The sequence below is a fragment of the Bombyx mandarina genome, chromosome 05, assembly GCF_030267445.1.
Source record: "Bombyx mandarina strain Sakado chromosome 05, ASM3026744v2".
In the NCBI taxonomy this organism is placed as follows: domain Eukaryota; kingdom Metazoa; phylum Arthropoda; class Insecta; order Lepidoptera; family Bombycidae; genus Bombyx; species Bombyx mandarina.
In genome coordinates, this window is record NC_143212.1 from 3,556,675 (window position 1) to 3,583,389 (window position 26,715).

The 26,715-nt window shown below is 38.1% G+C and overlaps 2 protein-coding genes across 2 annotated transcripts in view; both read left to right on the forward strand.

The window, feature by feature from the left end:
• Nucleotides 1-9,568: 9,568 nt before the first annotated feature.
• The window catches only part of conu (Rho GTPase-activating protein conundrum), a 137,504-nt gene continuing 120,357 nt past the window's right edge, over nucleotides 9,569-26,715 (forward strand). Inside the window, exon 1 of the mRNA XM_089727311.1 lies at nucleotides 9,569-9,613. Within this exon, the coding sequence (XP_089583437.1) occupies nucleotides 9,584-9,613 (30 nt within the window). The 5' untranslated portion in view covers nucleotides 9,569-9,583. The remainder of the gene's footprint in view (nucleotides 9,614-26,715) is intronic.
• LOC114248833 (uncharacterized) lies at nucleotides 17,016-25,662 on the forward strand. The gene is made up of 4 exons (XM_089727317.1): nucleotides 17,016-24,037; nucleotides 24,849-24,902; nucleotides 25,244-25,315; nucleotides 25,384-25,662. The coding sequence occupies exons 1-4, from the start codon at nucleotides 24,025-24,027 to the stop codon at nucleotides 25,593-25,595; spliced, it is 351 nt and encodes a 116-aa protein (XP_089583443.1). The 5' UTR covers nucleotides 17,016-24,024; the 3' UTR covers nucleotides 25,596-25,662.

Below are 26,715 nucleotides of genomic sequence, written 5' to 3' on the forward strand. Positions count from 1 at the left end.
CGCTCAGAGTAGGGGAGGTACCCGCGGTCAACACTACAACTAGACACGCGGCGCCACCCCGTGGAAGCCCGACCAACGGGTCAGTCTCCGCGGTGCAGTAGCCAATCAGGCTGTCCGGGCGACGCGGCCGTTGTTCTGGGATACCCGGCTGAGTCAGAAACAGGAACTAGAATACACGAAGTCCATATGACATAAATGACACAGTTCAAATGTCGAGCCAAGCCACTTGATTTTTATTTTGTTACGTATACAAGGCACCAGTTGTAACAATAATATAGTGTGCGTCTCGGCGCCATGATTGTCTTTTTTTTCCTACCTAAGCTGATAGCCTTGAGAGGCTATGTCAGCGTAACTGGGCGAGTAAGTAGGTGAGCTCACGAAGCTCAAACCAGGAGTGTGCTAACACTGGCCCCAGCAAGAGCAGTGCTTCGCAGAATCTACCACCGGATCGGAAACGCGACCCACTCAGAAAATCCGGAGAGAAACTCAGCGGGCTATGTCTGTGGGTTAATTTACTCGGCGACACCTTTGTCGCAAGCGACGGGTTCGACAAGGACGGTGACCGCTGCTTATAGTACCTAAAAATACTGTTAATGGATCGGGAGGATCCGTAATGACATGTGTTTTGGGCGACGTCGACTGTTTACCATTCGGTCCACAGGATCGGGTATGTAATTACCGCCGGCTACGACAAGATAGTTTTCATGTCGTGCCGCCTTTTCAAAGTGCTTGATTGATATTGATCAGAGATCGCCGGAAACGAGTCTCATTAACAACATGTTACAAGACAATTTTGTTGTACCTACTTTCGTTTTCGTTGTGACTACAGTGAAAGCAGTAGGCACAGGGCTGTCGGCGTATATGAAATGGAATGTCAAAATCAATGCTCATAACGGTTTAATTAAAAACAAAAAAAATGGCTTACATGAAAAATAGTTTGTATTCCTCACTTTTGTGTTTCTAAATGTTGAGTGGAAACTTAAAAAAAAATTTGTTGAGCATTTTAATTTTTCCGTATTTCGGCCTTTCTGCAATCTTCGAAGTTCGAATATTTTTCAGTTTTCGTGATCACACAAGTCGTTTAGAAATTAATTATAATCAAGTCGAGTAGGAACTTATTAAAATTCACTACCTATGAATTCGACAAAACCTTGATCGATACAAAGATTAACTGTAACATAGTTTCAGTTATATTTATTATTACCGATTACCCTACATGAAGAAAAATGTGTCGAAACGTTGGAAGAAACATAAAACAAGCCTTCACTATTTATCTATGATTTACTGATTTTGAAATTGTTTGGTGTCGTTGGCGGATGACGTTTCGCGAAATTTAACCGTATAAACAACATTAAACTGTCATTTTACTTTAGTTCTTTATCTCGAATATATTAAGTGTATAATCTATGGTTCTTTCTTATAATCCTTTCAAGAGATTTATTCACATAAAACCGAAAGGACTTATGTGAATAAATCTGTATACTTACGAAGATACTTGTAATATTCATTGTATAATTTAAAAATATGATTAATGGTTAACATTCACGAGCCAGTCTTATTCAGGGCATTGACCTTGTCACATGTGAGGTCCATCAATCGGTTATCGAGATACGAAACTCGATTGCACCTGCGGAGAAAGTGATTCCCTGCGGTCGTACGCCGGTCACTATCATTTATTACCATTATTATTATTTTTTATGTTTTCGGTCAATATAATCACCAACTTCCTGTTTTGTTGTGGACTGCGTATGGCTGTTGTACGAGTAAGCAGTTTTGTTGTTATATGGAATACATCAGCGGACGAGATCACGGCTCGCCTGACGTTAAACGACCAACACAGCCCATGATATTGTAATGCGAACGCCACTACGAACCTTGAGAGATGTAGCCGAAGTGTTTAGTGTATTACGGTTGTCTCGAAATGGAAGAAACGACTGCTACAGTGACCATTTAATATCGTTGGATTGTCAACCCGTTTTTTCTTCTTTTTTTTCTGCTTAAATGGATGGACGAGCTCACTACCCACCTGGTGTTAAATGGTTACCTGACCCCATATACATCTACAACGTAAATGCCGCCATCTATCTTGAGCGATGAGTTCTAAGGTCTCAGTATAGTTACAACAGCTGCCCCACCCTTCAAACGGAAGCGCATTACTGTTTCGCGGTAGAAATAGGCAGAGTGGTGGTACCTACTCGTGCGGACTCAAGACGTCCTACCATCAGTAATTACGCAAATTCTAATTTTGCGGGTTTGATTATACACGATGTCATTCCTTCATCGTGGAAGTCAATGTGTTAAGTGCGTATTTAAATTGTACTCGCCTGCGGGATTCGAACATTCGTGTTGAGCGATGTACCGGTGTTCGAGTCCCAGGCGGGTACCAATTTTTCTAATGAAATACGTACTTAACAAATGTTCACGATTGATTTCCACGGTGAAGGAATAACATCGTGTAATAAAAATGAAACCCGCAAAATTATAGTTTACGTAATTACTGGTGGTAGGACCTCTTGTGAGTCCGCACGGGTAGGTACCACCACCCTTCCTATTTCTGCCGTGAAGCAGTAATGAGTTTCGGTTTGAAGAATGAAGAATGGAGCAATTATTGTAACTATACTGAGACCTTAAAACTCATCTCAAGATAGGTGGCGGCATTTACGTATTTACGTTGTGGATATCTATGGGCTCTGGTAACCACTTAATACCAGGTGGGCTGTGAGCTCGTCCACCCATCTATGCAATAAATAAATAAAAATGTCACTTAATAAAGGTTTCACTTTAACAAACAGGCAAAATAAAGTTTAAACATCAACAATTATATTTCCGGTACTTTATAATGTGATTAGATCCATGGTGAGGACACTCGGTGTAATTTAGTTTGATAGCTCAATGTTTATGGAGCGAGAGAGTACGGTACGGCACGGAGTGGCTTCCGACACTCCTCGATATGGGAAGTGGCTTTAGTACACGGAAACAGGTGCACGTCTGCCTTCCGTTCATTCACATACAAATTATGGATGTGGCATACGCGGCTACTTGTTAAACAGGAGTGAGAGAGAGAGAGAGTATTCTTTATTGTACACCAAAGAAAAACGATAATAAACAATGCGAAACATTATCTATATATTAATACGTGAAGCAAAAAACTTTGTACCCCTTTTTACGAAAATTGCGCAAACGGAGAAGTATGAAATTTCTCACACTTATAAAGAATATAGAGAAGGAGTGCACAATGCTAATATATTTTTTAAAAAATGCATAAAAGATACTTTAAGTTAATAAAGAAAACATTACACACACTACCATGTATTTGACACAACACATACATACATGCACATATATAAAAATATACTCTTTGTTTACTGTCGATTGGGAAACTTTTGTTATTGTTTAAAGTCTGTGGTCGAATTGAAAATAGATTAATATTGTTTGTCTTTAATATTATTGGTCTATAGTGTAGTTTTGGCGAATACTGTGATTATATTATCGAATTATAATAGTGTTTGACAATAGAACCATAATAATGTTTAAACCTATAATTTCAATTAATTATATTTTTTATTTTTATTTTTTATTGCCCTTGTAGGCAGACGAGCATACGGCCCACCTGATGGTGAGTGGTTACCGTCGCCCATGGACTTCAGCAATGCCAGGGGCAGAGCCAAGCCGCTGCCTACCGCTAATTATAGTCGAATTTCGACTACTGCGGGGCCACTAGTATACAAAAAAGTACAATTGGTGGTCTTATCGCTAAGAGCGATCTCTTCCAGACAACCATCATGTAGACAAGAATCATTTGGAAACGAATTACGGAGAGAATAAAACATAAAAATATTTAAAAAAAGTGTGTGTGTCCGCTCCGACGCACGACTGGAGTTTACTGGATATAAAAAATTAAACGAAACAATACGAGAAATAGTTCTATATTACGACAACACGATACACTACAGATTATTAACAAATTAACGAGACACAAAACAAATGACTAACAAATATATGAAAATACAATAATGAGAGAAACGCGCGATCAGTACGAGGCTTTGTGGCGGACTGCCGGCGCAGCAGCCCGGCGTCACCTGCGATAACGCGGCCGCGCGTTGGCTCCTGATTGGCGCGCGCACGCATCACGCAATCAGGAGCCAATCAGGCGCATAACGCATTTCGTGTGACATGCTAGTACGATTTTGATTGGCGCGCGCACGCATCACGCAATCAGGAGCCAATCAGGCGCATAACGCATTTCGTGTGACATGCTAGTACGATTTTGATTGGCGCGCGCACGCATCACGCAATCAGGAGCCAATCAGGCGCATAACGCATTTCGTGTGACATGCTAGTACGATTTTGGTCCCCATAATTTTCATACCCCGGGCCTATATATGTAAATCGATTCTAAAGGAGTAAACTCCAAAAAAAACAAGATTTTTATTTTGGTTTTTTCTACCTAAGCTGATAGCCTTAGAGGCTATTTCAGTGTAACCGTGGCTAGTAGGTGAGCTCACGGGGCTCAAGCCTGATGACGTTGCTAACACGAACCCTAGCAAGAGCCGTGCTTCGCAGAATCTACCACTGGATCGGAAACGCGACCCACTGAGAAGATCCGGCGAGAAACTCAGTGGGCTGTGTCTGAGAGTTAATTTACTCGTCGAGCCCTTCGTCGCAAGCGACGGGTGCGACGAGAACGGTGACCGGTGCTTGAAGTACCTAAAAGTACCGTTAGTGGATCGGGAGGATCCGAGATGACGTGTTTTGGGCGACGTCGACTGCTTTCCATTCTGTCCGCAGGATCGGGAATGTAGTTACCGGCGGCCACGATGAGAGGGTTCTCGTGTCGTGCCGCTTTATCGAAGTGGTGCATCGACGCCGACTGAAGATACTTACTGATGGACTCTAAGTCCAGGTCGTCATGGAAGTCGACGTTCCTGACGAACCACGGGGCTCCGACGGCTATCCTGCAAAAACGGGATTGAATAATTTGGAAGGATTTTAAGTGAGTGCGAGCCGCGTGAGCGAACACTGCACTTGCATAGGTCATGACGGGGCGTATGCAAGTTTTGTAGAGTGTCACCTTATTTCTAAGGGACATTTTACTTCGCCTGCATATCATCGGGTAGAGACGTCCTAGAATGAAGGCGGCACGGTCGCGTACCACCTTAATATGAGGGCGGAATGTCATCCTTCTGTCGAGGGTGACGCCTAAATATTTGACCTTCGGGGCCCACGGTATGCGCTGGTCGAACATTGTGATTGGGCGAACGGCGGAGGCAGAGGTGTCGACGCGCCTAGACGGGAGAGGGATGCTCAACGTGGTTTTCGGAGGGCGACCCCTTCTGAAGAGCACCGCTGTGCTTTTCGTGGGGTTGATGTCGATACAAGATCTAGAGGTTGTGTACAATGAATTGACTTTACGATTTCAATTTTTATCAAGGATATTTTTCGAATAATATTGACTTTTTCAATATCCGTTAAAATTTCAATATATCATTTGTCTTCATATATATTAATAAAGCTAAATATATATTTTATTTATTATTTACGTTAAGCAGCGGCTTGGCTCTGTCCCGGGTATTGCTTACGTATGCTCGTTTGCCTACTAAGATCGATAAAAAAATATCTAAACTTCGGCCATGTCTAAAATGTGTTTACGTCGGGAATTTCCAATTTTTTTTTAAAAAGCTTAGACTGTTTATCGCGCTCAAGGCACACAACGCGAATGCCACCTTCAGACACGAGGTCTGGTTAGGTTTTAATTGTTTATGTCACATCCAACATTTTATTAATTCATTCGTTACGAGTGCAACTAAAACACAAGGTCGCTCTTTGGCAGCCATTGTTCACAGTTAACCGCTTACTAATTTATTTATCTTTTGAATATTTGATGTAGGTTCACAAACCGGTACTCAGCTCGCGACTGTCGTGACGAGGGAGTTGATTGACGAACGATAGTTGTTACCAATAACAATTCGCTAATCGGGTCCAGTTCTAATTATTTTTCTTCTTGTTCATCGCTCCCTCATTACTGAGGATCGTGACTCTGTTTCAGTATGTCAACTGCCAGCCTCCATCGGTTCCGGTGAGTTGCCTGGTGTAGTGCAGCGCTAAGTGATCGGTTGGTTTGCTCGGAGATCTGGTCGGACCAACGTTTGGGGCTTCGGCATCTAGGACGTTTTCCTTCTACGTTTCCAGTGACCATCAGACGTTCCAAGTTATCTACGCCTCTGCGGGTAACGTGGCCAAAGTAGCGCATGATGCGTTGCAGACAGGTGGTAGACAGGCGTTGAGCGTTCTCCATTTTTAGCTGTTATAGCGTAATTACTGGTGGTAGGACCTCGCGTGAGTCCGCACGGGTAGATACCACCACCCCGCCTGTTTCTGCCGTGAAGCAGTAATGCCTTTCGGTTTGAACGAGTAAACAGACCTGTTCATCACACAATGTTTGCCCGATGCGGGAATCGAACTCACGAGCATCGACGCAACAGTCAGGAGTGCCAACTACTGCAACACCGAGTCAGTTTCTATTCAGACCTCGTTTTCCATTAGAAATTAGTTACGAAAAAAACAAGACGAGTGCAAAGTTAAACCGGAAATGTAATAAATTAATATTCAATACTTAATGTTATAACCACAAGTTTGCCCGTTACGCTTTCAAGTCAAGTGTTAACTCCATCAACCCATCGTGATGAAATATATTATATACATACGTTTTTAGGGATACAAAAAGTTACATAGAGTCCTTTTCACACAGAACAAAAGGACTGTTTGCGAAGCATTGATCGATTTTTTTATACGTTAACGCGAATGAAGACGCGAGTAAGAGCTGTTTAGTGTGTGAGTACGCAAGCTTAAGCTATATTTATATCGTATATTTGTGGTAATCGAGGAATTTTACAATTAGATTGAGCGTTACATTCTAGAAAGTTCTCGTGCTCAATAATGCGATCCGTTAAGCCTACTAGACTCTCCAGTTTAACTTGCTAATGGGATGGATTTGGGGGGTAGTAATGGGGGTCACTTATTTGATTAAATAAACTTTTGACAAGTATATATATGCATGCGTTAAGATGATTTACGGGTTTTCATATTTTCATTAAATCCAATTCTGATTTTGAAAGCCAGAGCTCCTAGGGAGTATTAAAATCAGGATAATGGTAATAAAATTGTAAGATCAAATTACGACCTGGAAAAAGATTATACCAAGCTTTACTTACAGTCAGACGTAGATTAAAGCCTGGCGAATTTGCTAACCCTGGGCCTAGCAAGGGCGATGCTTCGATGAATCTAACAACGGATCGGAAACGCGACCCACTGAGAAGATCCGGCGAGGAACTCAGTGGGCTGTGTCTATGGTTAATTCGCTCGTCGAGCCCTTCGTCGTCCAATACAAAAATGTTAAGCTTGTTTATCATACTGTAATTCGAGTCGAGTTCGTCGGTTAAATGCAATCGCGACCGAATCCGGCTCCATCATTGATATTTGTAATTCATCGAGTGTCCACAGGGATTAGAATACCACTTTAAGACTTGCACTAAAACTGTGTCAATTGAGCAGAATTGTAATACATCCTTTGCACTAGACTTTCCTATGAGGCTTGATGAATAAAATTAAATATATAAAGTCGTCATGGCTTAAAGAGTAGAACGCCTGATGTTATCGAAAGACGCGGTTATATCTTGGTTCATCATCGCTAAACTCAAGTGGTTGCCAATTCGCCTTCGCCGTAATACTCATGTTTTTTATTTACTATATTTTAGTCTCTTAGTCTCAGAATACAGTACAATCTGTATTCTGAGATTTTAGTGTGCAATAACGTATGTTCTCTCTCTCGGTGGGTAGCCGCATTAACGTGTTTGATGTCTATGAGCTCCGTGATAATTTAACACTAGGTGGGCCGTGAGCACGTCCATCCATCGTAGCAATAATAAAAAAATAACAGTAGCTAGAAATGATATACCAATCAATGATTAGTATATCATTTTGTATATCATTGGTATATCAATGAATACAATTTGAACGAAGAATTTGTTACTAATACATTCAACTGTTCCGCTTATGTATTCCCATAATTCCGTTATTTACTTATTTATTCGCAACTGTATACCAACATTAATAAGCGAACTTTGCGTAATGTTGGTACCGAGATCCTTAAGGCGGTTCGCTTTGAGATAAAATCAAAGCATAGCGGTAACCGGCTGAAGTTGTTAGCGGTTACATTGATTAACTGGTATTTCTCAGTAATTGAACGATCTTGTTAAGCTGTTTTCGAGCCATGTTACGATAAACAATACGGTTTTATTAATAGTCAAATAAATGTGATTCTAACAATAATTTTCACGCGTCTCTCATCATGGCGTTTTGGAACACACACACATAATTATCGGGTACTCATAAAAAGTGAAAATCGTGGTAAGAATTTATATACATATAGTGTACCCGTCCGCTTCGCTGGGCGTTTAAAATTAACATTATTATTTCTCATCCCCACAAAGATTCTCATCATTAACGCCCCCGCAACTGGTGTAGGGAGTCCAACATTCATATACAAATATTAGCCTATCCATTGTGTATTTTCTACATGGATACCAAGTTTCAAGTCAATCGGATGCATGGTTCAGTAGTTATAACGGAACATCCGTAAAAACCACTGTAGATTTATATATTAGTATAGATAAAGTATAGTGTATAGATAAAGGTTCAACGATTCGTTATAAGTATAATTTATCTCAGCAGGCAGCAGCACACTCATCGAAGGTTATGATTTGCATCGAAATGCAAGTTAACCCACAGACTGTCCAGACACTGAGTTTCTCTCCGTATGCTCTCAGTAGATCGTGGTTCCGATTTGGGGTAGATTCAGCGAAGCGCTGCTCTCTTACTAGGGCTAATGTTATCATAGTGTCAGGCTGAGACCCGTAAGCTCGCCTACATACCCGATGAAGTCAGGATATCCCCTCGAGGCTATTAGGCAGTGGGTAGGAAAAAAGAAAAAATTCTGCCATACTTGTTTGTTGGTTTATTTATTTTTAGTAAAATGGAAACACTTGGAGAAAACTTTATTGCACACCAAAACACAATTAACATTCAAAATCAGTCAAAAGGCAGGTATAATTGTACAATGGGCGTTCTTATAGCTAAAAGCGATCTCTTTCGTTTTATCTAGAAAAATTCTGAAAACTGAGTGTTGGCTAAATTGAATGAAACGTAATTTTATAACAAATACAATGCTTTTTCATTATTACAATAATATGTGTATAATTGAATGTAATTGACTTGATTGCATAGGGCGTCGACCTAAAACTTAAAATAAAAACGAACAAGTTGCAAAATAAAATACAAGAATACGTGTATTTTAAAAGTATCACCTTATTTTGCTTATAAAAATAGCATTGTAAATAATACAAGTAGGTACTTACTTGGTTCACACTGCGCCATCTCGAATACATTATCTTCTTTATCAATGGAGGTACGTTTCATCTCGACTGTTTATCTGTTTTTATTTAGTTTATTGTTTGTGTCAGTTGGAAAATTGCCACTTTTAAATAATATAGTTGTGCGATTTGTTGTTTTTGTTGTGTGTTTTCAAATGTTGCAGTGTGAAATCGATTCTTATAAGGTATCAATCAAATAACGTATTTTGAATGTTGTTTTTGTTTGTCTTTTTGAAAGTTGTGACTTATGTGTGGTCTTTTTAAAATGAGGGCCTCCTTCTATCATATAACAGACAGGGCAACGATTACAGAAAAATAGAAAGAAGGTAATGTAGTGCTGCCTATTTCTAACTGCATAGCATTACAATCCATGCAAATTACAGATTTACACTTGCATGTCAAGCTTCAGATGTATTTATGTATTCTGTTTTCTCTTTAATTTTGATGACATTGAAGCTTGTCAATGTCAAATAGATATCCTTGACATCAGAAGAGGAAATGGTGGTCAACTGATTTTTTATATTGAATTTTATCGTAGATTTTTTTTTTATTGCTTAGATGGGTGGACGAGCTTAGATCCCACCTGGTGTTAAGTGGTTACTGGAGCCCATAGACATCTACGATGTGAATGCGCCACCCACCTTGAGATAATAGTTCTAAGGTCTCAGTATAGTTATAACGGCTGCCCTGCTCTTCAAACAGAAACGCATTACTGCTTCGCAGCAGAAATAGGCAGGGTGGTGGTACCTACCCGCGCGGACTCACAAGAGGCCCTACCACCAGTCACTAGACTAAATCTAATGGCCTATAGTGAAATATTATTGGTATTATAAAGCGAATAATGGCTAAGCCTTTATTCGAGAATTTTTAATTATGCCTAATAATTTATCTTGATATTTTGTGCTTGAGACGTTAATCGTATGTCGCCGTTGGTAGAAAGCGGCACTCAAGCTTCAGTAGACCATGAGCTTCGGTGACCGTATAAAAGCAGATGACTCGTGAGTTCGCGTCTCTCATTCTGGAACAATAAAAGAGATTAACGATAAAGGTAGAGTTTAGTGACTTATCCCTACTCGCAGCTCAACAGGCAAAAACTTACATACATACAGCCAATGTTGTTTGTGGACATCCTTAAAGGTCAAAGGTATTTACATAACGAGCATTACAGGACAATTATATATGTTTTATGGTAAATCTGCTATTGACATGAATAACAGAACGTGTAAATAATCTCAGTTCACTATTTTAACTTGAAAACCGGTTTCGTCAGATCTATGGCGTGTCTTTCGTCTTTACAATAATTTAACATCAATTTGTATTTGAATTATAACGTTACTAGCGACCCGCCCTCGTTTCGCTTCGGAAACTGTAATGTATTATTGATTTCTCCACTATTTTATGGATGTTATTATACATATAAACCTTCATCTTCAATCACTCTATCTATTAAAAAAAACCGCATAAAAACCCGTTGCGTAGTTTTAAAGATTTAAGCATACATAGGGATATAGGGACAGAGAAAGCGACTTTGTTTTATACTCCGTAGTGATGTAGTATAGCCTATCTTGATTGTTTCCATAATCCTCAATTTTAAATAATTATCCGCTATAAACTATGCTGATATAGAAACTTCATTGGATCTTTTGGAAATCCGAGGAGTTTCACGTCTTTATTCCACTTGTGCAGTTTCTAACTCACACATTATATTATGGTAAACATTCGCAATTACAACGAAATCCAAAGAAACACTTGTAATCGATAATTATGGTCAATCTCACTTCAGATATTCCATTCGATATGTTGTTTTTGTTCTTTTCTTCTTGTCTCGAAATCCCTAATACCAGGGTTGTGAGTTTTTCAGTTCATCTGTATTTACGAAACATGGTTAGTGGTAACTGTTCACTAACAGGCTACTGTCAGCTCGCCGCAATATTATCTTAATCTTAATCAATATAATATTATCACAATATTATATATAGCGTTATCGACCACAATAACAAAATACACAAGTCGAAACTTGCCCTTGGCAACTCTAGTAGTGACGCATCTCTAATATAGAAGATGTGTGTCTCTGCATTATTATAGTCTATGGTCCGTGTCCTAGTAAGGTAAACACGTGTGGTCTCCTACAAGGTTGGGTCCTATAATAATATACAATGAGCAATGGAATTTTGTTTGTTTTGGTCTCAATTTACCCACCTGTTTATTCATAATTTGTTTATTCACAATTAACTTTGTTGTTGTAATTTACTTCATTTTTATTTAATTTAATATAGCATGTAAACGATTCTTTAGTTTATTCTATTTAAATTAAAAAATCTGTACCCTCTGAATACTCTCCCCTAGTAAAAATTTGTTAAATTTGATTATTTATTGGTGTCGTCACTCAAATAAGAACTATGCAATGAGTGGTGGAGTCAAGCAAGAGGTCATTTTTACTTTAAGCCAAAATTGTTTTTTCTTAATCGAATAATTTTGGCGGACAACTATAATAGACAGGGCAAGATCTTCGTTATTAAAACAAAAAATAAATTGAACAGTATTGCATCAACACAATTGTTAGAAGTTAAAATGTGATGCTCTGATTAAAATGAAAAATTGTATATTACTGCACTGTATATTTCTCGTTTGAGTGTGGAGATGGTTTATTTTTTGTTTCTTGTGAAACTGTTCTGATTCTTACTTTCTTACGTATACTTCCTCTTTTAATTCTGATTAACTTGTACGTGGCGTACGTGAACTGTGTGTTCATGAATGTTCACAGTTGGCTGCCGGAACAAGGTATTTACATAATTTGAACATTAACGCGTCGCCAAAAAAGATAATGAAATTTATTGTTTGATATTTTTTAATCCTAAAGTATAGCTTTATTTCTAAGAATATTGCGGCAAAGGACGGTTTTTGGGTGAGCAAGAGCATCAAGTGCGTTCGAGTTGATTGTCAGTCTGTTCGTGAAAATTTATTAAAATATTAGATGATCAATATACGCCGAATATAGAAATATGCGTATTGTTCGGGAATTACAGAATTAAAATAATATAAATTGGGATAAAAATTGAAAGCGTATATTTTTAACGTGTCACGCATTGCTGAGTTTACGCGGTAATCCTTTTTGGCGGGAACGCGAGGAGTGAAGTTGTGTGATTTGTTTTATTTTGTCTAGTTAGTGTTTCTTCAGATTTAAATGTCTAATAACGGTGGTTTATTAACTGTTTAGTATCTGTGAAAGTGCACAAATGTAGGAAAATGAAACAAAGCCACGGAAGGTAACTTCTCGGGATCTTCCAAAAAGTCCACTGAAAAAGTCTCAGTAAATGACCACCATTTTACTGAGATTATACTTCATCCCATATCATCTCATCTCATGTCATTTCATTTCGTTTTCATTTCACTTCATGCCATGTTTCATAATAATCAACTTCATTTCATTTCATATTATTTTCATATAAAAAAGTTACGTATCATTAAAATTAAAATAAGACTTAACATAAAGGTATAAAAAAACCACAGACTCGATTCAGGCGCCTGAACACGTATTGACTAAGTAAAGGCCAATAGCAAAATTAAAAATTCAATGATCATGACTATTACATACTACAGTAATCTTTTTATTATTACGAGGTACTCGTTTTAACCATTTTTGTCGAAAAAGGGTAATACAAAAAAAACTGAAAATAAATACATTTTGAAATTTTAACGGAATATATCTGGTTAAAACGAAGAATTTTAAACCAAATTTTTTGGTACCTTTTTTAATGTTAATCTTTATGCAATCACATCTCGAAGATCACTTAATTCAGTAATTATACGTTCATTTGCGAAAATTATATGAGCAATTTCGGTTTTTTTTTCCCTACCTATGCTGATAGCCTTGAGATGCTATATTAGCGTTACCTTAGCGTGAAGGTGAGCTTGTCAAACTTATTTTTGTTTTCTAAACATGACAGCCATTTGAAAATATCCGGATTCCAAAGTAAATATGTATTCCTATATTTGTCAGCGGACATTTTCTTAGTGAGAAGCTGTTCTTATTGATTGTTTGTTCGTCTCTCGGGCTTTTCGTTCATATAGCACCAGTAATTACACAAATTATGTACATTTTTTGGGGGTTTGATTTTTATTACACGATGTTATTGTTTCACCGTGGAAGTCATTCTTTTTTTCCCTACCTATGCTAATTAATAGTTTTGAGAGGCTATTTCAGCTTCGCCTTAGCGTGTAGGTGAGCTCACGGTGCTCAAACCGGGTGTGTTGCTAACACTGGCCCTAGCAAGAGCAGTGCTTCGTGGAGTCTACCATCGAATCGGAAACGCGACCCACTGATAACATCCGGCGAGAAACTCAGTGGGCTGTGTCTGTGGATTAATTTACCCGCCGAACCCTTCGTCGAACACAAGCGACGGGTTCGGCGAGAACGATGACCGATGTTCGGTCCTGTTCGCAGATATATTACAGGAAACACCTACAGTAATCAATACTTTCTCACCAATCTCCATAGTTAATAAATTCTACCATCTAGCAAAGTGTGTATTTGACTTAAAATGTATTGGGAATATCTTTTTCTCTATTCTTTTTGCATAAGTAACGGTAAGGAACTAGATTCTGGTTCGTAGGGTAGCCGTTTTTCCGATACAAATTGAGACTTCCGCTTTATTGCAGTGGTACCTATTTATGCTGTAAAATCTATGGGCTCATAAGGTCTCATAACTCGTAAGCTCAGAAGGTCATAACTTCTAACTTAAGGAAGGCCGCGAACCTTTCGAAATATTGGAAAAATATAAATAAACCGACGGAATATATTGCGAAAACTACCTTCCTTTTGAACAAATTTGAATAGATTTTATATAGTCACTAATAAAACTCAACCTTTAAGCCAGCTTTTAACACAATAAAGTACCTATAGGTACTGTAATATTATTTATCGAACAAAACAACCTGATTAAGATTCAGAGTGTTATCTCTGGGATAAGGTTGTCAATCTTCGAACATGTTTTACAACTCAGCTAACGAATCACGTCGTGTAAATATTCCTTTGATTTACATATATGTATTTAACGCTTGTCTTACGTCATTGCAAGACAATGATTGCTCGCTCTGGAATTCCAAGATAATGCGCATTAGTTTGGAGTACAATAACATGTTTTAATGAATGAAAATGAGACAAATCAAACCCGCAAAATCCTCATTTGCGTAATTATTGGTGGTACTCTTGTGAGTCCGCACGGGTAGGTGCCACCACCCCGCCTATTTCTGCCGTGAAGCAGTAATGCGTTTCTGTTTGAAGGGTGGAGCAACCGTTGTAACTATACTGAGACCTTAGAACTTATATCTCAAGGTGGGTGGCGCATTTACGTTGTAGATGTCTATGGGCTCCAGTAATCACTTAACACCAGATGGGCTGTGAGCTCGTCCACCCATCTAAGCAATAAAAAAAAAAGTAGTAGTATAATTAATATCCCTGCACAGATTATATTATTTCACTGTCATTGTTGACTTGGCGAACTAGATACTACTATCTCTTTACAATCAGTAATCATTTTAGGCACTTTAAGTTATAAGCAGTAGGTACAGTTTATGCTTGCGTGCCGCTCTATGTGTGGTTAATTAAAAAATCCCGTATAAATGATTCCGTTAAATAAGTACCTACGTTCGGTTCGTATTCGCCGCCGTGACGTCGTTAGTGGTTATTTGTACTGTTTTATTTACCGTGTGCTCAGTGCGAGTTTTTTAACGTTCTCGATCGCGTAAAAGTTAACTCAAATTTATAAGGAGTTGGAACAGCGCCCCTAGCGGCAAACGTAGGCATATACTGATTGTGAGTCCGCACGGGTTGGTACCATCATTCCGGCAATGCGTCATGATAATCACCTTATCGTTGCCGCCGCTGACTACTCTCTGAATCCTGATCACGCAGGAGCCAGTCAACGTCGTCGCCCTAGATACGTCCTTAAGGAACCCTCAGATCCAATAACCTTTGCATTAGACGCCTTCCACTCTAACAGTAGGAGTAGACACCCCGGTAACCATACTCATCGAACTCGGCAAAGAGTTCGACGTGCAACCTCACGTGAACATCAGCCCGTTGAATTTCTCACCGGATCTTCTCAGCGGGTCGCGATTCCGATCCGGTAGTAGATTCATTCGCGAAGCAGCTACTCTTGAGTTGTTAGGTCTCCCTTGGAGGCGCTCGGGCAGCTGTTAGCAAATCCCACTCCTCCTGGCTGAGCCTTTGTTCGCCCACCTGTCATGATGAAACTGGAATGACCTCCGGGCCAACAGTAACCCCTCAATCATAAAAAAAACACCATTCAATCTGTTTCTGCCGCAAACCAGTCACGTGGCCCGGTTTGAGGGTCCTACAGCCGGGTTTCAATTCAATTGGTTAGGCTCATGTCTCAAGGTGAGCTCTTGTAACCACTTAACATCAGGTGGGAAGTGAGCTGGTCCATCCAAGTTAGAGTCTATCTTCAATAATTTTAAGTATCTAAGAAAGGAAAACGAGGTAACACTAAAATACTAAATATATTATGATATTAAATCGGCAAAGCTGTTTCTGAGATTAGCGTGCACAAACGCACAGACAAACAGATAAACAGGCAAAAATTCTAAAAATCACTTTTTTGGGTTCTATTGCGTTCATAAAGCCCCCTATAACAGTTTTCCTGAGATATCTTCCATGTACAGACAGCAACCAGTTACGATTTTATTATATGTATTGATATCAGTAGGCTTAGTGCGAGTTTCAAAAATCGAATCGAATGACTCGCATCGAGTGTACGCTCTTCACGGTGAAACGTGCGGAGCTCTGAGTGCGAGTTACTCGATTTGCAGGACGTTTATTCATCTTTAGAAGCAATAATTTTTCCTTTTATATTGGTAGCACGCAAGTTTTTTTTTAAGGCGTTTAATTGAAATGCCAAGCTTTCTAACGATATTTATAATTAGTCGGGTAATGGGTAATGTACCTGTGCTTAGTGCGAGTTTTTTTAATTACTCAGTCGATGTTAATGTTATGTTTAATTTGTGTGAGTTTGTATCAGTGCCACCTAGTGGTAAGCTTATGAATCTCATTTTGTGGGAGAGAGAAGGTTTGTTTATGTTGCTGTCTCATGTATCGAATAGCTATACCGAAGTGAGCCTCTCGATTATTGTATGTGCGAGTGCGAGTTACAAATTAATGGATTTTGAGAGTATTTCTTCACTTTCAAGCAAGTTAAGTAGTCACTAAAAATTTTGCCGTGAAACCAATACAATATCAAGATTTTTTCTTTCGTTTTTAATAATAATGTTGTTTTTTAAGGTTTTATCTATTCTAATGGTTTATACACATATATTTTTTCGGTTAGAAAATTTTATAGACGTCTAGCTAGTTGTAAATACATATTAATTCTTTGCTTTTTCATTTAATTCTTATTAAATCATTGCTTTTTTTTAAAGAGTTGTTTGATGAGAGAGAGAGAGCGAGATAGAGATGTTTTTTTTTTATTGCTTAGATGGATGGACGAACTCACAGCCCACCTGATGTTAAGTGGTTACTGGAGCCCATAGACATCTACAACGTAAATGCGCCACCCACCTCGAGATATAAGTTCTAAGGTCTCAGTATAGTTACAACGGCTACCCCACCCTTCGAACCGAAACGCATTATTGCTTCACGGCGGAAATAGGCGGGGTGGTGGTACCTACCCGTGTGGACTCCCAAGAGGTCCTACCACCAGTGAAAGAGTATTCTTTATTGTACACAAAATGAATAAATATTGTGAAACATTTTTTCTTGGTCTTATCGCTAAGAGTGATCTCTTCCAGACAACCATTAGATGGGCAAGAATAATTTCGAAATGAATTGCACACTGTGTATCTATCTATTATAGAAATATATACACACACGCACATACACACGCGCACACACACACACACGCGCGCAATATACATATTTACAGGTACATACGTACAGATTTATATTTATAAATTATATAGAAATTTGAACAATGTAATAATAATTTTGCTTCTTTACACATTTATAAATAAGGATGGATGCTCGTAATAATTTTAGTATATTTGGGCCACCTAATGAAGATCATCAACACTATTACCGTAAATACAATCATTTTATAAACGTTCAACGGGTAAAAGATTAAACCTATGTAAAACATAATTTCTTTAATTAAAAAAAGCTGAAATAATTACCTATTCCAAGATTAATTATGTTAAGTATGTCTAAATATGTAATTACAATTAAATAAATTCTATAATAAACTTCTAATTCTAATACTTCTATTAAAGTTACTAAAAAAATATGTTTATGCTGGGCAGTTTTCGTGTATTTTAAAGGTTACGCCATTACGGCAAAGTTTGTTTACGAAATTGCACCCTTAGAATGGAAGTGGTATAACTAAAAAATTTAAGATTAGTTTTATATTTCAAAACACTTATGTATTATTATTAAGAACCTACATTTTAAGTAGGTAATACGTGCAGCAAAAATGTTGGACTCCTTTTTACGAAAATTGCGCGGACGGAGAAGTACGAAATTTCCCACACTCATAGAGAATATAGAGAAGTAGTGCAGATTGCTATTTTTTTTTTTTTAATTGTGCATAAGCAATAAAAAAATAAACTAAATGAATAAAAAAACCTTACACACATTACCATGTATTTGACACACACACACACACACATGCATTTATACTTTTTTTGTTTATTGATTTATCAATCTGTGGTCAAAGTGAGAATAGATTAATATTTTTTGTCTTTAATATTATTTTTCTATAATGTAGCCTTGGCGACATAGAGCAATGATTATTATAGAAATGATGATAATAGAAAGGTGACAATAGAACTATAATAATGTTCAAACTTAAAATTTAAATAAATTATGGTCAAATTTCGACCACTGGACTACCATTAGTAGATAATAATAAAATCATTTATTGCCTTTCACACAGATTTAGATTATTACAGGCAGCCTACAAGGAAACAACAAAAAAACAAAGCACTATTATATCATTTCTGGCAAGCAGCTCAACATTTGCACTTGTATATTATTAATAGGAATTTTATTAAGAATATTGACAATTTATGAGGAATTTGACAAGTACGGATTAGTTATAGATATATGTAGTTACATATTGTAAATTAAATTAGTTTTATAAGTGCAATAAAAAATAATTTAAATGATAAAATGATAAAGCCATACCTTTTTCCAATGTGACGATTAGAGGGTATCCTATTATTCTTTTCTATATTATTCTATCAGCTTATAAAATTAAACAGTCTCTTTTAGTCTAGAAAAGGACAAAGTACTCTTTCTGTCTTTTTCAAATAAAATGGCATGCCTTAAAGTGTTTAAACCGAAAAACTAAAAAAATACAATTATTGTATTACAATATTGAAGTTTACCAGAAACTAAGAATTTTGGGTTGAGCCACTTTAATTCTAAAGGTACAAAATAGTATTGAACACGTGATATTACCCGAATAATTTTGAAAGTAGTTGGTTCCCATTAAAATGCTGTTAAAATGCGTTGTATTTCATTTAGACGGTCTAATGCCAAAACATCACGTGCTACCAATATACGAGAAATAATATTATTGCTGCTCTCGGTGAATAAACGCCCTGCGAAGCGAGTAGCATATCTCAACTCACACTCACAATTCTTCATTTTTCACCGTATAGAACGTAAACTCGATTTGATTTTGATTTATTCATTTACAATTGAACAACTAGGAAAAAAAGGTGAAAAGAGATTTTGGAGGGACCGCGAGGAGCTAAATTGTGTGAATTGTTTTATTTTGTCTATTTAATGTTTCTTAGTTAATGCGTATTTAATATTTCTTCGTGTATAAGTGTAATTTTGAGACCGTCCTGGCTTAAAGGTTAAGGCGTCCGGTGTATTCGTATCTTGCAATGCACCGGTGTTCTAATCCCGCCGGCGGGTATCAATTTTTCTAATGAAATATGTACTTATCAAATGTTTACGATTGACTTTCACTGTAAAGGAATAGCATCATGTAATAAAAATCAAACCCGCAAAATTAATTTTTGTAATTACTGGTGGTAGGACGTCTTGTGAGTCCGCACGGGTAGGTATCACCACCCTGCCTATTTTTGCCGTGAAGCAGTAATGCGTTTCGGTTTGAAGGGTGGGACAACCGTTGTAACTATACTGAGACCTTAGAACTAATATCTCAAGGTGGGAGGCGGCATTTGCGTTGTAGATGTCTATGGGCTCCGGTAACCACTTAAGATTAGGTGAGCCGGGAGCTCGTCCACCCATCTGTGCAATAACAAAGTAACGTGGGTTTATTAACTGTTTAGTATCTGTGAAAGTGCGAAAATTTAAAAAAATTAAACAAAACCGCTGGACGTAGCTTCTCGAAGTCTTCGAAAAGGTCCACTGAAAAAAATCTCAGTATATAATCAGCATTTTGCAGAGATTATATTTTATCCCATATTATCTGATCTCATTTCATTTCATTCCATGCCAATTGATTAATGCTTCAAATTAATCAAATCCATTTCACTCCATATTATCATTTTTCATAAAAAAAAATTAGGTTCTATGGCATGATATTTTTGCCTCTCTAGTTGGAAAAATAAAACTACTAAAGAAATACTCGATCGAAACGTTAAAATCCATTAATTTGTAACACGCACTCGCACAAATGTCATTCGTAGTACTCATTTCGGTAAAATTACTCGGTTACGAGATCACAACGTTAATATGAACTCGCACTCACAAAATAACACCCAGTACGTTTGCCGCTAGGGGCGCTGTTCCAATTGCATACAAATTTGAGCAAACTGGCTCGCTAGTGAGAACGTTACAAAACTCGCACTAAGCACACAGAACAACTGTTCTCACTGTGCACTGTTTTAACTTCTGTTAGTTATTATATTTAACGGCCGTCTGGTGTAGTGGTAAGTGACATAGTCACTACATGAGGGGGTCGCGGGCTCGAATCCCGCCAAGGGAAGATATTTGTATGATAAATATAAATGTCTTTTCCAGGGTTATGGATGTATGTTAAATATATGTATGTGTATAATAAAAATCTTACATTTATTTTCGTTATCTGGTACCTGTAACACAAGCTCTTTACGAACTTAGCACGGGACCAGTTAACGTGGCGTGATTGTTAGTAAATATTTATTTATTTATTATTTATATTATTTATTATGTACAAACGAAGAGTAAGTAAATAAACCACTGCCTCCGATGAGAATACTGACCTGTACTGCGTGGTATAATAGTCATACTTACCAGTCGACAAACGAAACGATCAAACATCCACTTAGATCAAAGATTTCCCTTTGCAAATCAATCATTGTACAACTAAATTGCTCTAGTCTCAGTGAAATCTAGATAGCTGACGGGTAAATTGAGCTAGCACGCATGTCATTACCGACATGGAAAACGTCGTAATTGTAAGCGGTCGTTTAAATAGTGACCTACTTTTATTTTAATAAGTCCATTTGCGGTAGATAATCGGAATATGCTTAAATTGATATTGTGTGCCCGCATGGCTCGGTGCTAACATTCAGCCTTTTATGCCACTAAACAGTGTTTTAAAGAATAGAATCGTTTATATACTTCTATTATATAGGTACAATAGATAATTTTATATCAAATCTCAAATTGAGTACCTAGCGACATTCAGAAATTCTTTGTTTTTACTTAATAAACTAATTTGAGTTATTATATTCGCCAGTGCGCACTTTTGAACGCATAGCTTAGCCATTAACAACGTCAATAATAATGTTAAGAGCACGAGTAATGAGTGTTTTTATTGTACCTCTAAGCTAATAAAAAATACGTTACGGAAATAGGCCTTCAAAACTATTCGTTTGTCAACGAATTCCGAACGCTTTGATTGCGAAGAGCTGCCCAAATGTTTTTGTTTTTTGCTAAGGTCTATTCTATAGCCAACCAGATGTTTTAAATTGGTCCTTTTTTCAGTATCGGGTATATGATAAAGAGTAGATCTCGATGAAGTTTCTCGGTTGACCGACCAATGAAATGCTTTGTTCGGAACTTATATAATACATGCACTTAGAGCCCCCCAGTTTGTCTACCTTGGTTCTGTGATCACGGATAGGGGGATCTGTGAGCCTGAAATACGCCGACGAATTGGAATGGCTAAAACAGCTATGACGCAGTTGAGCAAAGTTTGGAAAGATATAATGTAATATTTCGAATAGGATCAAAATACATCTTGTGCACTCACTGGTCTTTCCAATCGCTCTCTATGGAGCAGAAACATGGACCATAAAAGCAGCTGACCGAAACAGAGTTGATGCTTTTGAAATGTGGTGCTGGCGCCGCCTATTAAGGATTCCATGGACAGCCCACCGCACGAACATCTCGGTCCTACATCAGCTTAAAATGGAGAACGCTCAACGCCTGTCTGCCACCTGTCTGCAACGCATAATGCGCTACTTTGGCCACGTTGCCCGCAGAGGTGTAGACAACTTGGAACGTCTGATGGTCACTGGGAAAGTAGAAGGAAAACGTCCTAGAGGCCGGAGCCCCAAACGTTGGCCCGACCAGATCTCCGAGCAAACCAGCGGACCACTTAGCGCTGCACTACACCAGGCAACTGACCGGAACCGATGGAGGCTGACAGTCGACAAGCTAAAACGGAGTCACGATCCTCAGCAATGAGGGAGCGATGGAGAAGAAGAAGAGCCCGTTCACACATGGTTTCCGTTATACTGGTCCATTTTGTCGAATACGCTTTTTTTCATCGATGGAGCATGGAGTTGTATGAGTGACTTCACATTGTCATATGGTATAGTATTCAGTATACAGTAAAAAAAAACCGATTCGGTAAATTATGACATTCCGTTTTGTCATCGAATGTTGGATGAACGGAATACGTATCCGTCATGTTTCCGTACAATTTTACCTTCCATCAGATCCAATAACTCTTGCATTAGATACCTTCAACTCTAACACTAGGAGCAGGCTGAGGAACCCCGGTAACCGTACTCGTCGAACTCGACAAAGAGGTCGACGTGCAACCTAACCCATGCATCAGCCCACTGAGTTTCTCGCCGGATCTTCTCAGCGGGTCGCGATTCCGATCCGGTAGTAGATTCATTCGCGAAGCAATTGCTCTTGAGTTGTTAGGTCTCCTTCGGAGGCGCTCGGGCAGTTGTTAGCAAATTCCACCCCTCCTGGCTGAGCCTTTGCTCGCCCACTTGTCCTGGTGAAGCTGTAAAGGCCTCCGGGCCACCAGTAATATTTAGGCTTGAGGAGAGTATTAAGCGGTAGGCAGCGGCTTGGCTCTGCCCCTGGCATTGCTGAAGTCCATGGGCGACGGTAACCACTCACCATCAGGTGGGCTGTATGCTCGTCTGCCTACAAAGGCAATAAAAAAAAATTATAAAAAAAAAACAACTTTACCGGATAGAAACTGTAGGGGGCGAAGAGAGGGCTGGCGGGCGGTGAAGCTAGGCAAACAAATTTCATCCTGGTAGAATAGCGGCGGTATAACTACGAATTTGCTTGTGAACATCGTATCCAGTAATGACGGATACGTTGAACGTTATACGGTGCCTATGTGTGAACACAAAGCATAATTTTTTGCCGTTTCCGTTAAAACGGGTACCGTATACATGGACACCATCGATGATGGAGAGAGACCATGTGTGAACGGGATCTTATATTGAAAAATTCGTAAGCGAAATTCAGGCGTCTGTTAAATATCTTGTGTTTTAAGATAGCTTCCTACTACATGTAGAACCTTTTGTATAGATATATTTTAGGGAATATCAGCTGTGTTGTATAACACTTAGGTGTGTAAAAAACTAGAAAACAAATAATAAAGTTATTTGTTTTCTAGTTAGCATAGCATAGCAAACAGAAATAAAAATAAAAAGCATTTTTTTGTTCTGGTGATTCTGCCAGCAGCAGCAGACTAATGGTATTAATATTATTGTATTGTTATCGATTCTCGTGCTTTTCAAATTGATCGGTCGTTTTGAAGTTAGTGAAAAGTACGTCACAAGATTAGTTATTAAAAACTAAATTTGGGCAAACGAAACTTGCCGATTGCCTTAAAATGGCTCGATTATCGCTTTAAGCATTTCTCGCAATGACACTAACAGTAACGCCTAAAGCGATCGTCGAGTGGCGATCATGGGAACTAATCGAATGTGAAACAGATGTTTTAAAGTTTACAAATAGAGAAAGAATTCCAATGGAATAAAAAAATAGCGTGGCGTCTTTATCGAGATAGTTTTAAGTGGACGAGAGGCGATGTCGAAGAGCTTAGTGTTGTTTTGGACCTCAACAGGTCAGCCGTCCAGTCATATTTTGCTTTAACAACAGTAAGTCGCAAGTGAGGTTATATGTACTTGAATTATGAATTTTTATTCTAAAATTTGTATTTGTGTAGTCAATGTATATAATGGTACGTTTTTCTATTTTAGCACATTAAAGCAGATCGTTGATCACGAAATTTTAATTTTTGCTACCGTCGCACCCGTCTTTAGTGGAAGTAGTTTGGCTGGGAGCAAGATCGTGGATTAGCTGGGGAGGGATATTGCAACCTAACAACATCTACGGTGCTGGTTCTGTCAAACCTGGTGAATGGTGGAAACAGGTGAGCCTCTGAAAATTTTAAGGTCTATTTAATTTTGAAAATTTTAACTACAAATGGATGAAGTGTGGACTTATTCTAAATATGTAATTTGTCGTCTACAGTTTATTGACCAGAATTCATATCATAATCTTTCGTATCAATTAAAGCAGTGTTCAGGTTAGCAAATCGAAGACGGAATGCTTTAAGTACCTACCGCTTGGTATGGTACCGTATTGGATATGCTGGTGGTTGCGATCTCTAAATATAATCCGCCTTAAATGATAAATGAAGTCCTATTAATTATTAAAAATTTAAATTATTAAAATTCTTCTTATTAATTAGCTGTATAGTACTTTCTCACAGGAATGTAATATTTTTCAAAAAACATATAATTTTTTTCTTTGTTTCGTCATCTGCTTTGTTTCGAACTGAAACAAATGCAAAAACAAAAAAGTAGTGCGCGCGCAACTTGGTGCACGTGAAAGAAGTGAAACTTCTTTTGTTGTGTATCATGGTTTTTCATTCTTAAATCAAATTTCTCTTGTAATACAGAATGCTGTGTATGAGAGAAACGACGTAGCTAGCTTTATCCTTTTCCTCTCTCCACGATCGAGCGATACACTCTCTCTATTTTCTCACTCCCGCTCGTCTTAAATTGTATCTTTTCTCTCTAGCCGTAACGGATTTGTCGCGTGTTAAATTTTACTCTCAACACGCCTAAAGAAGTTTCAGTTCAAAAACACGCTTCCACATTTATAATATTAGTATAGATACGGATTTATTTATTAACTGTACGCCATATTATTGCTTACCGTATTATTGCTATTTTCAGAGTGTTGGACAACTGATTCTTCAATATCCAAGCAGATGCCACAGGAAATACCAAGTATGATATCATCATTTTACTACTATACAGAGGTATAGACGTACTTTTGGTTCGGCTGATGGTGTGTGTGGATATCACTAGTGCCCGTGGATGTCACTACTTGAATGATAGTCGACGTCTTAATTGCATTTCGTAATACTTTGTGTACTTTAATCACCGGGGCCTTAGACCACAAGGGTAAAGTCAAATGGAAGATATGACTATCGTTATGCCATCTGCTTCTGCAAATATACAGTCAAACTGTACCCTAGCCATCACAGAATAGTAATTAGAAAAATAGCTAAGATCTGTAGTACTAAGCGACAGACTATATTACAATGGATTTTAAATGACATTTGCAGGAATAACCAGATCTATCGAGCGACGTCGACTCTATAGCCGTCGCTTCAGAAACATGAGGCCTAATCGTGCTAGTGAGTGTGCTATTTATTAATGATTAGTTAATTATTTAGGCTTAAAAAAAAATCGTATTTAATTTCAGATCCGTCGGGAATCGGACCGGAATGGGTCATGGAGTTAGAGAGGTGCAGGGTAGAGTCTGAAGAAAAACTAGCTGATGCTGCTCTGATAATGGCGGAGGCGGCGCGCACGCAAGCCTTGGCAGCGAGTGCTCAAGCTGACCTGATACGGAAGCTGGTGGAGCTGCTGGGGCGGTCTCTGGGGATGACACGAGAGCAACGGACAACAGAATAGGGATCCATACATTTTGTGTGTTGTATTTCATGAACTATAACTATAAAATGTTTTAAAAAGTTTCGCATGCTTTTGTTTTTTATTTGCTTTGGCGTATTTTTCATAGCTGTGTATTGATGATACCTAATTTACTGCCGGTGTAAACAATACCATTTAGAATTTCTAGCATAAAGCTATATACGAACATAATTTATTAACCAAATTGTCATCGAACCCGTCGTTTGCGACGAAGGGCTCGGTGAGTAAATTAACCCAGAGATACAGTCCACTTAGTTTCTCGCCGGATCTTCTCAGTGGGTCGCATTTCCGATCCGTTGGTAGATTCTTTGAAGCACGGCTCTTGCTAGGGTTAGTGTTAGCAACGTAGTCAGGTTTGAGCCCCGTGAGCTCACCTATTTGCTAGGGTTACGCTGATATAGCCTCTCAAGGCTATCAGCTTAGGTAGGAGAAAAAAAAAAACCAAGTACTTACCGCTTATTATATAGTGTTTATTATTAGTAACGGAGGCAAACGAAATCGAAGATCATCTGATTGAGTTTAAATAATTCAATTGAACCTTCAATTCCTTTCCCCATTTTAGCCATTCCCTAATAAAGAGTAGGCAGAAATAGAAAATTACTGAAACTAAATTTACTATAGTATTACCACAGTCTTGTCATGAATATTGTTGGGTCGTATTATGGAAATAAACCTTGTAGCAATACTAGCTACTTGTGTGATTGTTGGGCTCATGACGCTATTTGGATCAATGGTAGCTGATCAAATTTTTTTATTATATATAATTTTGAGTTATACAATTCTTACAGTAAGGCCCGAACAATTAATCCATGTGAAAAATATAATATCACACAAAATTCGCTTTCGTCGGGGAAATCAGATGTTGTATAATGCAGTGTTATGTGGTGAGCGAACAGGGATCGAATGTTAAATGGAATTGCTTAACATATAATATTACATAACTTAAACAACGAGTGTTTGAATTCATTCAAGTGTTTATCAATTATTTTGAAGCGGAAATTAGTTTGTTTGTAGTACACAGTAACATTCATAACTTATAATAACAACTAGTGGACCAGCAGTAGTCGAAATTCGACAATAATTAATTGAAATTATAAGTTTT

Excerpts from the sequence above, each read along its gene's own strand:
- LOC114248833 (XM_089727317.1), top strand. Across the intron at positions 24,903-25,243 it reads GATGCCACAGGAAATACCAA|GAATAACCAGATCTATCGAG; the intron begins GTATGATATCAT and ends TGACATTTGCAG. Across the intron at positions 25,316-25,383 it reads CATGAGGCCTAATCGTGCTA|ATCCGTCGGGAATCGGACCG; the intron begins GTGAGTGTGCTA and ends ATTTAATTTCAG.